Genomic DNA, 13770 nt, shown 5'->3' on the forward strand with positions numbered 1-13770 from the left:
TTTTTCAACATCAAGACCCAAACTTGGTATCCATGTCCTCAAGCATAATGCAGGCAAATCAAATCCCATAATCACCATTTCCTTCAATGAAACATGCCCTCATAATCTGATGACTTTGGACAACGAAAGTGATATGATTCTGGTGAATCTCATGAAGTCTAGGATTTTACTGAAATGGTTTTGTTGCCATTTCTCATCAAGAGGAGAATAGGTGCAGATGATTATCCTCATTTTCCTTACAATCTTTGAATAGAACAAACACCTTGTCTGCCATTTTAGTGCAGGAGAATCTTGTAGAATTTCCTCACTCATTAGGAAGTGATTAGCTGTTGGATTTACTGATGCAAAAGTGTTAGGCTGAGATTGAAACTCGGATTCAATCCTTTTTAAGGAGAGACAAAAATTTCTATATATTTTCTTTTCAATTTTCATGCACTATAATTATAAAATATTATTTTTGATATCACTGAACTTTCAAACCCAGTTCACATATTTATCATTATTTTGGCCAAATGAAGTTATTTCCTTGCATGTAGTTTTCAAGATGTTGCAAGTGGGATTATAATTAGAAGAATGAGAGAAAACAAGGCAATAGTGGTTTCACATGTAAAGCACCGGCAAAAAATTTAATGATAGAATACTAGACTCTTAGCTGCTTCTTCGCATCAAAAGACATTCATCTTAGTTGAAAGAACCTTTTGACGTAAGAAAAAGCCACATTAAACTTGTAGAACCGTCATGGCAAACATCAACAAGTCGTGTCCTGAAGATGATAGTCTGTGCGTTCAAAAGATGCCCTCCCTCCTATCCTTTTTGAAGAACGGCCCTGTACGTAGTTGAAGCCACAAAAATAAATTTCAAACATGTTTCTTCCCCTACAATATTTAAGAACAACTCCTATAGGTTTAGGCATCAAAATTTTCTAGATTACTATGAGAATGAAAGCTTTGCCAAACTAAATGAAGGATTAATTTCTTTTAATTGGAATTGAAAAGAATTGCTGCAAATAGCAGCAATGTAAACCAATAAACTGAATGAGAAAATAGCATTAGTGTACATACCTTATGACGCTGAATATCTACGCACAAAGCTAAGTCTAGCCAAATAATTGCTCTCTGCAAAATCATGCAGTGTCCGACAATTGCGTGCACCCTCATGGCCAGGTCTTTGAGACTCTTCCTTCAAAATTTTCCTACATGCATCGGCATCCTGTAAAGGAGTTGTTAAGGATTGAATTGAGTTCAGAACATTTTAGGAAATTAGCTAATAGGAATGCACATGCATAAAAGTCAAAGATCCAGATAAAAGACAAAAAGACACCAGGTAAATCAGATATAGAGGATCCTCCAGGTTAAAATTTTAGAACAGAAAATATAAGTAGGCACTGAAATCAATCAAACAAGATTCCAACAACTGCTAGAAGTGCCCTGGAATCTCTCTCTCTCTCTCTCTCTCAAGCAGCCACCCACCCAAACACACACATGGGTCAATTTAGCAGGGCCTGGGTAAATATTTATATAATGACATTCTCATGTTACAACTGTATAATGCACAATAATATTATGTCAAATTATCAAGTCATTGTCTTGATAATAGAAGTTTGGACAAGAGACGCACCTGCAAGAATTCCAACATTTGCTCTTCAATTGTACCACGCATGGCTAAAGTCTCCACATGAATTGGACGGGTAGCACCCATCCGATGAGCACGGCTAATGACTTGTTCCTCCATGCTGATGAGGTTTCAACCGGTACACAATGCCATCAGTAGATAATAAAGTACATTTTTTATATAAGAATGGAAGAAAAATGTGTGTTTCTTTAAAAGATATTTCCGAGTGATTTGCTAACCAGAAGATCAAGGCTCAAGCTCACAACATTGGATGTTGAAGCACAAAAGCAATGCCCATTAATCTTTAGCCATTGTTTTCCAATATATTGTACCCTCAGTGAGGTTGGGGACAGACTATGGCTAGTACGACATAGTGTAAAGCATACTTCAAGTGTTTTGATAGCCAGATGGTCAAGGTTTGAGTCAGACAACATTGAATGGTGGGATACAAAACCAGCTCCTCCATTGCTGTACCCCCAGTAAGGTAAGGGTCAGACTGTGGCTTAACCCGTTTACTGAACACTTATGGCCCTAGCAGCAGGCCACAAGTGTCCATTTTCAGCAGGCCTCTCTAAGCCTGTCCTGCTATTGGTTCCCTAGAGGTTGGTGGTGATGGTCATGCCTATGGATAGCTGCAGTCAACCAGGCCTTCTGGCCCCTTTTACTTGGAAAAAAAAATGCAGCAACTAGTTTTTTGTTTGGCAGGAGATAAAACTAATGCATAAGCTTTGATGTTGGATCTGAGTACTGGAAAACTAATGTTGTTACCTTTCATTTGAAAATATAACATCATTAACAGCAAGGTTTACAGAACCTTTTGCAGGAAACTGATGAAATAAAATTACCTTCTATTTTAGAGTTTTATTTTTCTTTTTTAGCTAGGAAACCCAAAAACTTTCAACTATAGGAGTAAGCTAAAATTACCTTCTGTCCCAGATTGGCTCCATTAAAAATACATGAGTAACAAAACTCAAATCAAGACCTAATGCAGCACTCCCATCCATTAAGAGAGCCATGCAGCTATCATCATACTGGAACATGGCCAGTGACTTCATCTGAATAAGTGGATATTAATTAACTCAAGGATTGCACAAACAGTAAAAGAAAATAGAAGTTACAAAGAAGGTAAGAGAAGAAATGTACCTTATTGCTAGAATGCATTGGACTATACATTCCAGAAAACTTGATACCAGCACAAGTTAGCTGCCAAAAGAAAAACGTCATCCATCTATCATTGGTAAAAGGAAAATAAAAAGCACACTAATGCCTAATTAAAGGTAAACTACACCTACCTGCTGCTCGATAACATGTATATGCTCAAGAAATTGAGAAAATATTAAAACTTTCTCTGGTAGTGTCTTGTATGACTTGTTGCCCAGTCTAGAGCAATTCAGCAGCAAAGGCACACCCATATTGCTACTCTGTGAAGGCCAAAGTAACTTATCAATGTGCTTGGCATCATTGTCCTCATCCTTAGAGCAACAGATCTCATTATTAACCTCCTGCAAAGCTTTCAGCCTCTCCACAAGATAAGCAACTTTACTGCTAGAGGTTGATTGCCAATCAGGATTCCAGTCATCCTAAGAAACACAAAAATGTGTAATTGTAACGATGCATATAGCATAAAAATTAGAAAACAAAATGATTAAACAAGAACCAACCTACCTGTTTATACGAAGGTTGTAACTCAATAAGATCTTTTGGAACAGGCCACTTGGGATTTGGATTTTCCAGGCGTGCTAGTGTTTCAGGAGTCTGCATCTCATATAAGTAACCACAGCCAGGTAAAGTACACATTTTGCTGTTCAAACCAACACAATCAAGGCACAAAAGATGCCTACATGGGGTGACAATTGGTAAACGGCACCATTCATTGCATCTATCAGAAGACAAAATGACAATAACCTTTAATCTGACTATATGCTAGGAAATGGCCGAAACAAAAGCCACAAAGAAACTCAAAAGCAAATTATTACCTCTGACAATTACCACCATAAAGGAGGTTATATTTAATAAAAGCATATTCTTCTGAAAGAGGATCCAGACCAATTTCAATTAAAATATCCATTGTTTCTTGGATATCTTCACCAGCTTCTGTTACTTTTATATGACCAGCCACACAACAAGACAGTCTGACATTTCTAATTGTCGTACTTCGAAACTTCCACTGCTTTGGATTTAATAAACTTTCAACATGAGAAGGATCATTCCAGTCAGCCATTAGAATATTGCGCCGCACTGTAACTACCAATTCATTATAACTTCTTGCATGTTCATTAGTGAAATTGACAAATGTCACCTTCTTAATGCATGGAGGAATGGTTTGCAAATCTATCTTTCTTGCACTAATCATGCATCTACGGAGCAAATGCAGTACTCTTGACCGACCCTCTTCCATCTTGGCTTCAAATGGTTTAAGAATACCAGCTTCCCATGATTTTTGGTTCTGACCATAAGCTTCCTCATGAAGGAACTTGAGTAATGGTTGAAGATGTGACAGTTGACTATTGGGTGTGTTAGGAGTGGGTGTTCCTGTCAGTAACCAACGACTAGAAGCGGTCAATGAAATAGCCATTTGCAATTTGTTGGTTAAATTAAGACTTGAGCCAAGGGTGTGCCCTTCATCTAAGATGACCCTAAGCCAATGCACTTGCATCAGTGCACTTCTCTTATGGGGACCCCACTCTGCACTTAAACGATTAAAGGTAGTGATAACAATGTCATAGTCCCAAGCCAGACTGTGAACAGGAGGTTTTCTATGATCAGTCCATACATAAAGCTGCAACTGACCGGGCCTTACATGTTTATTTATTTGTGTTTTCCAATGATCAATTAGATTAGATGGAACAACAACTAATGTTGCTCTTGACAAATATAACCTCACAGAATCTAATGGCTCACAAAGAGCAATTCTGAGAGCAGCCAAATCAAATGCCAAGTTCTCAAGAGTCCGTGGATAATACCACCTACTAATTCCCTTTTCTACCCTCTTTATAAGACCAAATGCTTGAAATATCTTATGAAATCCAAATGCATCTCCAGCAACACCAGTGCCTAATATCGGACTTGACAAACCAATTGTTTCCATTTCAGAAAGCCTATCGGTAGAAAGTTTAGCTAACCAAAGTAAGGCTTTCTTTGTTTTAGAATTTATCACAGCATAGTGCTCCTTGAGAACACTGATGAAAAATGACACATTTTCAGCTGTTCCCCCAGCTGTTCCTTTGGTGAAAAATCCTAGCAAGTATGTTATAGACTGATGATGATCCCATGCTTCTTCTGGATCAGTACAGCTATGATGTGCAGGGTCAGTGTTCATGCTACAAAACCACGCAACCTTAGCATCAGCCATACTTGAGCCTGCAATTTTCCTCCACTTGCGACAGGCATCACACTGAACCCAAGTTTCATTACACATATTTCGACCAGCAGTACCCTTCCCAGGTCTCAAACAACTATCTAACACTGCATCTTGCTTTCCCCAATAGATGTGTCGTGATCTATTCCTTATAGGTTCATTCTTCGCAACTGCTTTTCCTTTACAAGAACCAGACAGTCCATCATATGCATAAAGAAGATTTTTCCTGATGTGACCCAAATTCCTTGAGGATCGAACTGCCCAGGTTACTGGCTCAGAGTATGAAGCTGATTGTGATTTTATTCTTCTATTAGAACAAGAATCATTAAATTCAGCACTTCTCTCCACTGGATCCATCAGCCTGGCCCTTTTAGACAAAGGATGGTTTATATCCTCTATGAGACAAAAATTTCCTAAAGATGATTGTCCCCTGAGAACATTCTGACTTGTAGTCCTTTTCGCCAAAGACATATTATTGCAAGTGAATTTATCACCTCTAAGCTCATAATAACCGCATTTATCATTACCATTGTGCATGCACCAGATTATTTGAACACCCTCTGGTGGATCAGCCATTGTTCCTTGCGTTTTCAGAATAAGTGATAGAGCAGTTATAGTCTTTCCCAAGCCAGGTTCATCACAGAACATCCCTCCACGAAAATCTCTAATAGTGGGAGCTGTGCCAGTAACTATACTGCCAGAAACACTATTAACATAGAAAGAAAACCCATCTTCTGTTGAAAATTCCATGTACAAAGGATGACGTAAAACCTCAGCATTCCGTTCACGTCTTAACATCCATTCAACTGCAGCCTGCTGATGAGGGAAAAGTTTAAGTTTCATGCATGGCATTATCAATGCAGCCAAAGACCTTAGATGGCGACAGGTCACTGCTACCCTGTTAAGATCCATTGGGCCAAGTGCAGCTAGAATATTAATCAGGATATCATCAGATATGTCCCAAATGCCAGAAGTACAAGTGTCATCAGCTGGTTGTACTCTAGAAGAATAAGCCATTCCCTTGTTTGTGACACTAGGCAAGTTCTTGAAAATGTCATGAAGCTCAAATAGCCTTTTATTCAAAGGGTCAACACCATTACAATGCAACTTGCATCCTAGAACATGACAGTCAGAAACACTCCAGATGCTCCTTACATTTCCATGACCATCGTTACCAATCTCTATACCATTATTGAGCATAAAAATTCTCTCCTTCCAATCACAGCTGAAAAAGTAAAACTGCTTTAGAGGGGAAAAAAGAGACAAATTGGTGCAAATTTAAGGGCAAAATAACTCATTTAACTGATGAAATATACAACTAACTGGGTTACTAGCACAATGCATCCACAATTAAAACTTTTAGTTTCTTCATGCATAAAACTGAAACTAGTTTGTTGAGGAAGCAATGCAAAAGGATTAAAAAAAAAAAACCTGTTCTACCCAGAAGGAAACTACCCGTTTAGCTATGTTATTTGCAGTGCTTATAGCATAAAATACAAAATAAAAAGGTTTCCCATTCAAGATTTCTACAATTAATAATTTAAATATAAACAATGTGACCTTCCGCAATCTAAATATCCGTCAGGTTATATCCACTCCTCTTCAGCACAGATTGCTCTAAGAGGAACATTGCAGTTAGCCAATAGAATAGATGTGAGAGAGAGCACTTACAATTCAATGGTGCACAAATGAAACTCACAATCAAGAATAAAGGTGACAAAAAAATCCCAATTCCTAAACAATAAAATTCAAGCAAGCTAACACAATATCATCTCGTTAAGGAGTTTTTATCAATGAACTTTTACTTCTAAAACTGAATCCACTGTTCGGGCATTTTAATGTTCAAAGGGCAAAATTTACTTTTCCCTCCATAGTATAAGTCAGCTGATAAGTGGGGGTATTTTATCATTTCAGCCAAGCAGACATGTTGACTTGAAATCCCGAGGTCTAGGTGGCTTACCTACTAGCACGAGAGTGCTGACTTGTCATACCCTAAGTAAACCGTCAACTGCCAACTGAGTTCGGGCATACGAGGCCAGCCTTAATCCCTATCCTGGGCCATTTAGGTACAGAATCCCCATCACACATGTGTAAGTAGCCCCATCCAGGTACTTCTAAATTGACTGAAAACTCTTAATTTTAAATGCAAACATTTCACTTTATTCTTCTTCCTACTTCTTAACCGAACACTGACTTGAATATTAAAGCACAAACGCGAAAAAAGAAACTCCCCGCCTTTGTCATTGACCTATCTCTCTTCCTTATGTTTTTGGGGTTTTATCCCTTGCGGACAGCTTGGCACCAATATCTACCCCATCACTTTACCTCACTGACAAGACTCTAGCATCCTAACTTCCGTAAACTCAGTGCGAAGAAACAAGTAGGTTCCTTATAATTTCACAACTTTTCCACAATAAATTAATCAAATTGGTCTTTGAAAATTGCAAAAAAGAATTACCTTAAGTGGGTAAAAAAGGAACCAGCAACAGAACCGGATCGAGGAAACTGCCAACCGGACCACAACTCAACCGGCAAATAAACATCCACCAGCACGACCGCCCTAACCTCCTTCTCTCTCTCCTCCACTCTCATAACCCGAGCGTGGATCTTCAAGCACTTATGAGCCACCAATGCATGAATTTGATGAACCACACTTATGCTCCCATTCACCATCCCTATCTTCCTCCTCCCTTTCTTATTCGACTTCCCCGCATTATCGTGAGCGTTTCGAATTCCACAAAGAACGACGCCGTTTTGGCATCGGAAGCAAATGCCGTTGTCGTCGTCGGTGTTGAGGTGGCAAGGAGCTGAGAAGGGGATGGCTGCAGCAATGGATTTAGGGGGAACCATGAGAACCGTACAAAGGTAACCGCAGAGTATGTGATCTGGTACGGTTTCGTCCATCGGATAACTTCATGAAAAATTTTCAAATTTTTTGTACAGTTCGTCTGTTTCTTCTCCTACTGGAAGAAGAAAACGATCGACGACGAAGAAAGAACGAACTTTTGAAGTCGGTTTTTTGGGGAAGGGAAGGTAGTTTAGATTGGATGAGGTGTGGGCTCCACGATTTTTAGGGTTTTGTTACAGTGTTTATTGTGTACGGCTTTAGGTTGTTATTGGTTGTTTTTATCACCGTTGTCCATTGGGTGATGAAATCGGGGTTCTAGCTTTTAATTATTTTTTAGTTTTTGGCTGTTTGTGTTTTGATGGTTTTTTTCCTTTCCAGTGTGAGCCCATGGATTGGATTGGATTGGATTAAGTTTGCTGGGTTTCATAGATCCAACGGCTACAACGGTCAAACTAAAAGAAACAGGTGATCTTAAAACCAGGGGATCTTGACGTTGGAAATAAAATCTTGGATAAAATCCATTGGCTTAATTAAACAAAAATATTACTTTTAAAGATAAATAAAAGTAAAGTTCAAAAAGAAAAAAAAAAGGCTAGATAAAATATTTTATTATTGTACCACCAAATTAAAATGTATTTTATATATTTTAAATTCAAAATTAACATATTAAATTTAAAATAAAAAATTGAGATAATTTTATTGGATTTAATCAAAAGTGAACTAAAACATGAATTTTAATTATTTTTTATTTAATATATTAGATTTTGCTCAATACATTCCTTCTAACTTTTATATATTGTCTCAAAATATTATTTTCATAGAGAGATTGATTTTAATTAATAATAAATCTTATCGAATACATAATAATTTCAAGTAATTAAAAGATTTGGTAAAATATATGTACATTATTAATTAATTATTTGATATTAAAATAATTATAATTATATTAAATATAATAATAAAAATTATGAAAATAATGTCTCAAAATAAGATTGATAATCAAATCTAAATTTATCGAATTTCAATTAAATCTGATCTTATAAGATTATTTTTTTTTTTCAAAAATAAAGTATCGATTTTATATATAAAATTTATCTCGTTTGATTTTATTCTATATATATATAATATTTTTTATTATTTATTTAATTTTAATTTATATATTTTATATTTATTTAATTTTATAATTATATTAAAAATTAATATTTTATTACTTTTAGATCAAATGAGTTTAATCATAATTTTATATATAAATAATTCAAATTAAATATAAAAATAATATTTTAATACCAAATCGAATCAAATTAAAATATTTATGATATTAAATTAAATTAAATTAAATTCTTATAAATAAGATCAAATTCGAAACGAACAAAAACTCCCTTAACTCAACTAATTGCCATTTTTATCTAAAAGGGCTTAATATATATATATATATATATATATATACATGTATGTATGTATAAACCTACAAAATACTTTGAAAAAAAATCGGCTGAACTCAAACGTAAAAAAACAAAACCAACGAAGAACAAGGAAGACGTAATACCACCGACATGGCAAGAGACAGTTGCTTGGCTCGCGTCACCACCGGGGTCGCCGTCGGAGGAGCTGTTGGCGGCGCCGTTGGTAAGTTCCTATTCTTCAACTACTCACTAAAACCCTAAACCTCATTGCTCTATTTTAGTTACTGAAAATTAGGAAAAAAATTAAATTTCTTTCAATTACAATCGTTTCGAAATACTGCCAAAATCATGAAATTATCTGTGCTGGTTTAGTTTAGTGATTCATCAACTGAAATATGTTTAAATTTTCTAAACTCTAGGATTTTTGAACAAGTAATAAGTGTTTTCATAGCACTTTCTTTTTCTTTTTTTTTTTTTATTACGAATTTTTCTGATTTTAGTTTCATGGTCCTAATTTGGAACCAATGTGAAAAATTGCTTCTTTTCTTAACTTTTTTTTTTTATTATTTTTGTTGACCAAACAGAAAAAAAAAAAAGGTCATACTACTATTTTCGTTAGCTAAATACTTGTTTTGAGCTTCTTCTTTTTTTTTTTTTGTCATTATTGATTCTTTTGTTTTGTTTTATGGTTCCAATGAGTTTAGTGGAACCAGCATATATGCTTTGCTAATTATTGAGAACATTGAAAAGCAATAGTCCTGTTGAATATTGTGTTTATATTATCACGAAATTGTCTTGTTTGATGGTTTGTTTCAATTTGTAAGTGAAATTGTCTGGTACAGAGATAGTGGTGATATGTAAGAAACATAGTGCGAGTAAATTGAAGAGAAATTATTAAAAGACAAACGTATTGTGAATTTATAATTTACGGATTTAGAACAGTGTCATTGTTACTTATTTTTTGCACTTTGGCTACTGCTAAACATAGAGAGGTAGCCCTCTCCCATTCCATTTATCCCAAACCATCCTTCCTAAGAGTTTCAAACCTGAGACCTCTAGGTTGGAAGTTCAAGTTCTAATCATTGGGGACATAGTGCCAGAGTTTAATGCATATGTGCATAATGTACAACTATTGAGAAACATGCAGCACTACTACTTTTTAGTATGTAAAGAAAGAGGCACCATTCAAGGATAATGTGCTCTGAATGTTCAGAGAGGTTAGAAGGATGAGGATGGATGAATTAGGAGGGGAATTAGATAACTGTAGGGTGTCTTCTATTACTATTAGTATCTTGTAGAAACTTGCCATCTTTGTTACTTTGAAGTATTCCTTTCCTGGATCCATTATTTTTTACATGATTCATTATAATGATTTAGTGTATCGTGTTATGTTACAATAACTTGTTTTTAATCTTTTATTCTGGAACCGTAAATAAGTTGCATTTATTTGATTGTGCTTGTGCAGGTTCTGTATATGGGACTTACGAGGCCATTAGGTATAAGGTAATGTCCAATATTTTACTCTTCTTTCAACAGATGAAATTATGTTGATTCTGTATTGGCATTTTTATTCATGTAGGTAACTTACTACCCCAATCACTAGCAGTAATGAAACTTCCATCAATATATGATCCATATTTCTATAACCCTTACAAAGCGATAGCTGTGTCTTGCTGTTTTTCCTAGTTCCTCGATGACAGAAGTGATTAGAATTAGGTATCTGGCCATGTAATGACTTAAAATGGGTTTGTCAACAGTTTTGAAGCCCATTGCATTTTGCATTGCTGTTTTGCTTTCAAATCTCATTCATTTGTGCTTCATGTGAATCAAGGGCAGTTAACTAATTTAGATTCTAGAATTAGATTATGTTATCTTCAAATGACATCTCAGTGATAATTGCGGGTTCTTTTGCTCTTTTTTTTATTCTAGTTGAATTTGTGCCTGACTCTGAACAAAATTTTGTGTGTTCTTATCTACTTTGTGAACTTATTGTCATGTGATACATAATTCTAGAATCCAATTAATTTGGTTGCACATTTTATTTCTTGGGAAGCATCTCTGCATTAGCTGCTGTGTTTTCTGTATAAAGTTGTTGAGGGGATGGTCTATGAAATTTCACTTGAGCTTTGGCAGGGTGATTCTGGTATGGGCCTTGATGATTGGATTCGTCATTGTTTTGAATTATTGAACATCTTCCCTTCTTATTTCAGGTTTTACCTCACACAATAAATGTGGTTTGAGTTAGGGTTTCAATTGATGTGGGAACAAACAACTTCTTTAGTTATTCTTGGATTTTTGGTTTTCAGATTTTTACGTCTTGTATGATGTAGACCTTGAGATGCATTTTGTGCGAAAAAAGCGGTTTCATACATATAGAAAGAATGAAAAGGGGAGTAAGGCCTGGAAGTTATATTTTCAACCCCAAAAGATCAGCTCTTCTGTAACATAATAAAGGCACAATTTGGATTGCTTTGATGGCATTGGTGGGTTTAATTAGTACTCGATCATTAAGTTAAATGCTGAAAGACGGATAGGTTTAGGGTGGTATTGTCCATTTTTTTATGTATGTATTCATGCATTTGCAATCTATTCTTGCATATCAAGATCTCATATTTTGGCATTGTACAGGTCCCTGGACTTCTGAAGATTCGATATATCGGGCAAACCACTCTCAGTAGCGCAGCAATTTTCGGTCTTTTTCTGGGTGCTGGTAGTTTGATTCATTGTGGAAAGTCATACTAAACCATTCTTTGGTTGTTGAGATTGTATTTTCAGGAAGCTGCTAGCTTAGATAAAAGGTGTATAACGTTTATAAGCCTTTGGCTTTGTTTTTGAGTTTCTCTCTTGCCTTGGGGTGAGTGAAAATTTGAAAATATAACTTCAATTTGGCATAAAATTTTTTGCTTTCCTTCTCTGTTTCTCTAGTGAAAGCAAAACATTACAGAACATGCTCTATTCTGCTTTGTGTTTTTCTTTAATTCTTAATGTACTATTAAAGTTATGTTTGATGTATAAGATAACGAAGAAGATAAGATAATAATAATCTTCTATTATGTTTGATTTATATCTAAATAAAAAAGATATGATTATAATGAAAATTATCATCGGTATAAAATAATTTTATCCTCTTAAAGTAAAGAGAATTATTTTTAATGTATAAAATTGAGCTTACATATCTTATTATTTTTTAAAAATTATATTAATAATTTAAATTTTATAAACTTCGAGAAAATATAATTTTGATTAATAAATTATTTTATTTTAATTTTTGTACATATTAAACATAAGATAAAATGATATTATTTTATTTAATTGTATTTATAATTATATTATATTTTATTTTATTATAATTTTGTATATCAAATATGGTTTAAATCTTTATTTACTTGGCTTCTAGAATGTTAGTGTCTAAATCTTTTCAAATTTATAAAAAAAATTTTTTGTATAAAAGAGATCATAGATTAAATTTGTAATTTAAAATATAATATAATAATATGATATAAATATAATACAAAAATAAAATATTAAAATCATATTTGATGTATAAAATAATAAATAAAGTAATATAATAATTATTTTATATTATATTTAATTTATATCTAATTAAAAAGGATAGATAAAGATGAAACCACATTAGGGGTAATTGTCTCCACTGAAATCTTTATCCTTTCAAAATTATATTATAAAAATATTTAAAAATTTTAATTCATTTATAATGCCTCGACTCAAAAAAAAAAATTATATATATAATTTATATAAAGGTCAAACTTCATTAATTGGAAGTGATAGTTTGATAGATGTGTATAAAAACCTATTCAAAGGTCAATATATATATATATATAAAAAAAAAAAAAGCAGAATTGTATTAAATAAAAAGTAACCGGTTTTCATTTTCGTCCATCTTCCCCAATACCCCACTCTTGCAACTTTCAGGTTTTTCAAACGAAAACAGGGTGAACCAGAAGAAGAAAATTAAAGAAGTAAAAAAGAAAAAAAGCTTTTAAACTAAAGAAACAAATTACAAGTTAGTTATATTCTTCTTCTAACAAGATATTTGAGTAAGTTATTTTTTTATATATTTTTATAATTAGTCAATCAATTTTTTTTATATATTTTTATATATAGTGTTTATTTACTATTTGAAATTTGTTATATTGATGAAATAATTATTGATAGTATTTATATTTTTTTATCATATTTGAATTTTTTATGTTATATATATTTTTTTATTTTTTTAGTTATTACTCATTCAACTAGTAATTTTAAGTTTGATAAAAATTAATTTTTATATGAAAATTATAAAATTAATTAGAAGTTATATCCAATTTCTTACATAGCAGTATGATTACAATATATGAATTGTATTTCTATTCATATATTTCAAATATAGGGTCAGTTGAGCTTTATTAACATATATAATTATATTTTGAATATGTGTTCTTATTTTTTATAAATTACATAAACTAAATTATTTAATTTAATTAGTTACGAAGAAATATCTTATTAAAAGAAAGTCAATTTTTGAAAAATCATCTGGAATCAATACTAGT

General features: G+C 33.5%; 2 protein-coding genes across 2 annotated transcripts; one reads left to right on the top strand and one right to left on the bottom strand.

Annotated features, from left to right (window-relative positions):
• Positions 1-441: 441 nt before the first annotated feature.
• Positions 442-7982, bottom strand: LOC111309982 (SNF2 domain-containing protein / helicase domain-containing protein / F-box family protein). The gene is made up of 9 exons (XM_022909032.2): positions 7428-7982; positions 3588-6194; positions 3277-3490; positions 2904-3191; positions 2755-2814; positions 2536-2666; positions 1618-1732; positions 1062-1209; positions 442-826 (listed from the first exon to the last, which is right to left on the bottom strand). Exons 1-8 carry the CDS (start codon positions 7871-7873, stop codon positions 1063-1065), a joined length of 4008 nt encoding a protein of 1335 aa, XP_022764767.2. The 5' UTR covers positions 7874-7982; the 3' UTR covers positions 442-826; position 1062.
• Positions 7983-9275: 1293 nt separating this feature from the next.
• On the top strand, positions 9276-12166 carry LOC111309649 (uncharacterized). Its single transcript, XM_022908649.2, has 3 exons — positions 9276-9443; positions 10686-10723; positions 11849-12166. Exons 1-3 carry the CDS (start codon positions 9371-9373, stop codon positions 11960-11962), a joined length of 225 nt encoding a protein of 74 aa, XP_022764384.1. The 5' UTR covers positions 9276-9370; the 3' UTR covers positions 11963-12166.
• Positions 12167-13770: the final 1604 nt, after the last annotated feature.

The sequence above is a fragment of the Durio zibethinus genome, chromosome 19, assembly GCF_047325235.1.
Source record: "Durio zibethinus cultivar Kanyao isolate XHJ-2024 chromosome 19, ASM4732523v1, whole genome shotgun sequence".
In the NCBI taxonomy this organism is placed as follows: domain Eukaryota; kingdom Viridiplantae; phylum Streptophyta; class Magnoliopsida; order Malvales; family Malvaceae; genus Durio; species Durio zibethinus.

What these genes read in the sequence shown, in the direction of transcription:
- LOC111309982 (XM_022909032.2), bottom strand. Translation starts at nt 7,873, where the DNA reads ATGGACGAAACCGTACCAGATCACATACTCTGCGGTTACCTTTGTACG. An exon ending in TATGGTGGTAATTGTCAGAG is followed by an intron (nt 3,491 to 3,587) that starts GTAATAATTTGC and finishes GTCTTCTGATAG; the next exon opens with ATGCAATGAATGGTGCCGTT. An exon ending in TACATGTTATCGAGCAGCAG is followed by an intron (nt 2,815 to 2,903) that starts GTAGGTGTAGTT and finishes TTCTTTTGGCAG; the next exon opens with CTAACTTGTGCTGGTATCAA.
- LOC111309649 (XM_022908649.2), top strand. Translation starts at nt 9,371, where the DNA reads ATGGCAAGAGACAGTTGCTTGGCTCGCGTCACCACCGGGGTCGCCGTC. An exon ending in AGCTGTTGGCGGCGCCGTTG is followed by an intron (nt 9,444 to 10,685) that starts GTAAGTTCCTAT and finishes GTGCTTGTGCAG; the next exon opens with GTTCTGTATATGGGACTTAC. An exon ending in ACGAGGCCATTAGGTATAAG is followed by an intron (nt 10,724 to 11,848) that starts GTAATGTCCAAT and finishes GGCATTGTACAG; the next exon opens with GTCCCTGGACTTCTGAAGAT.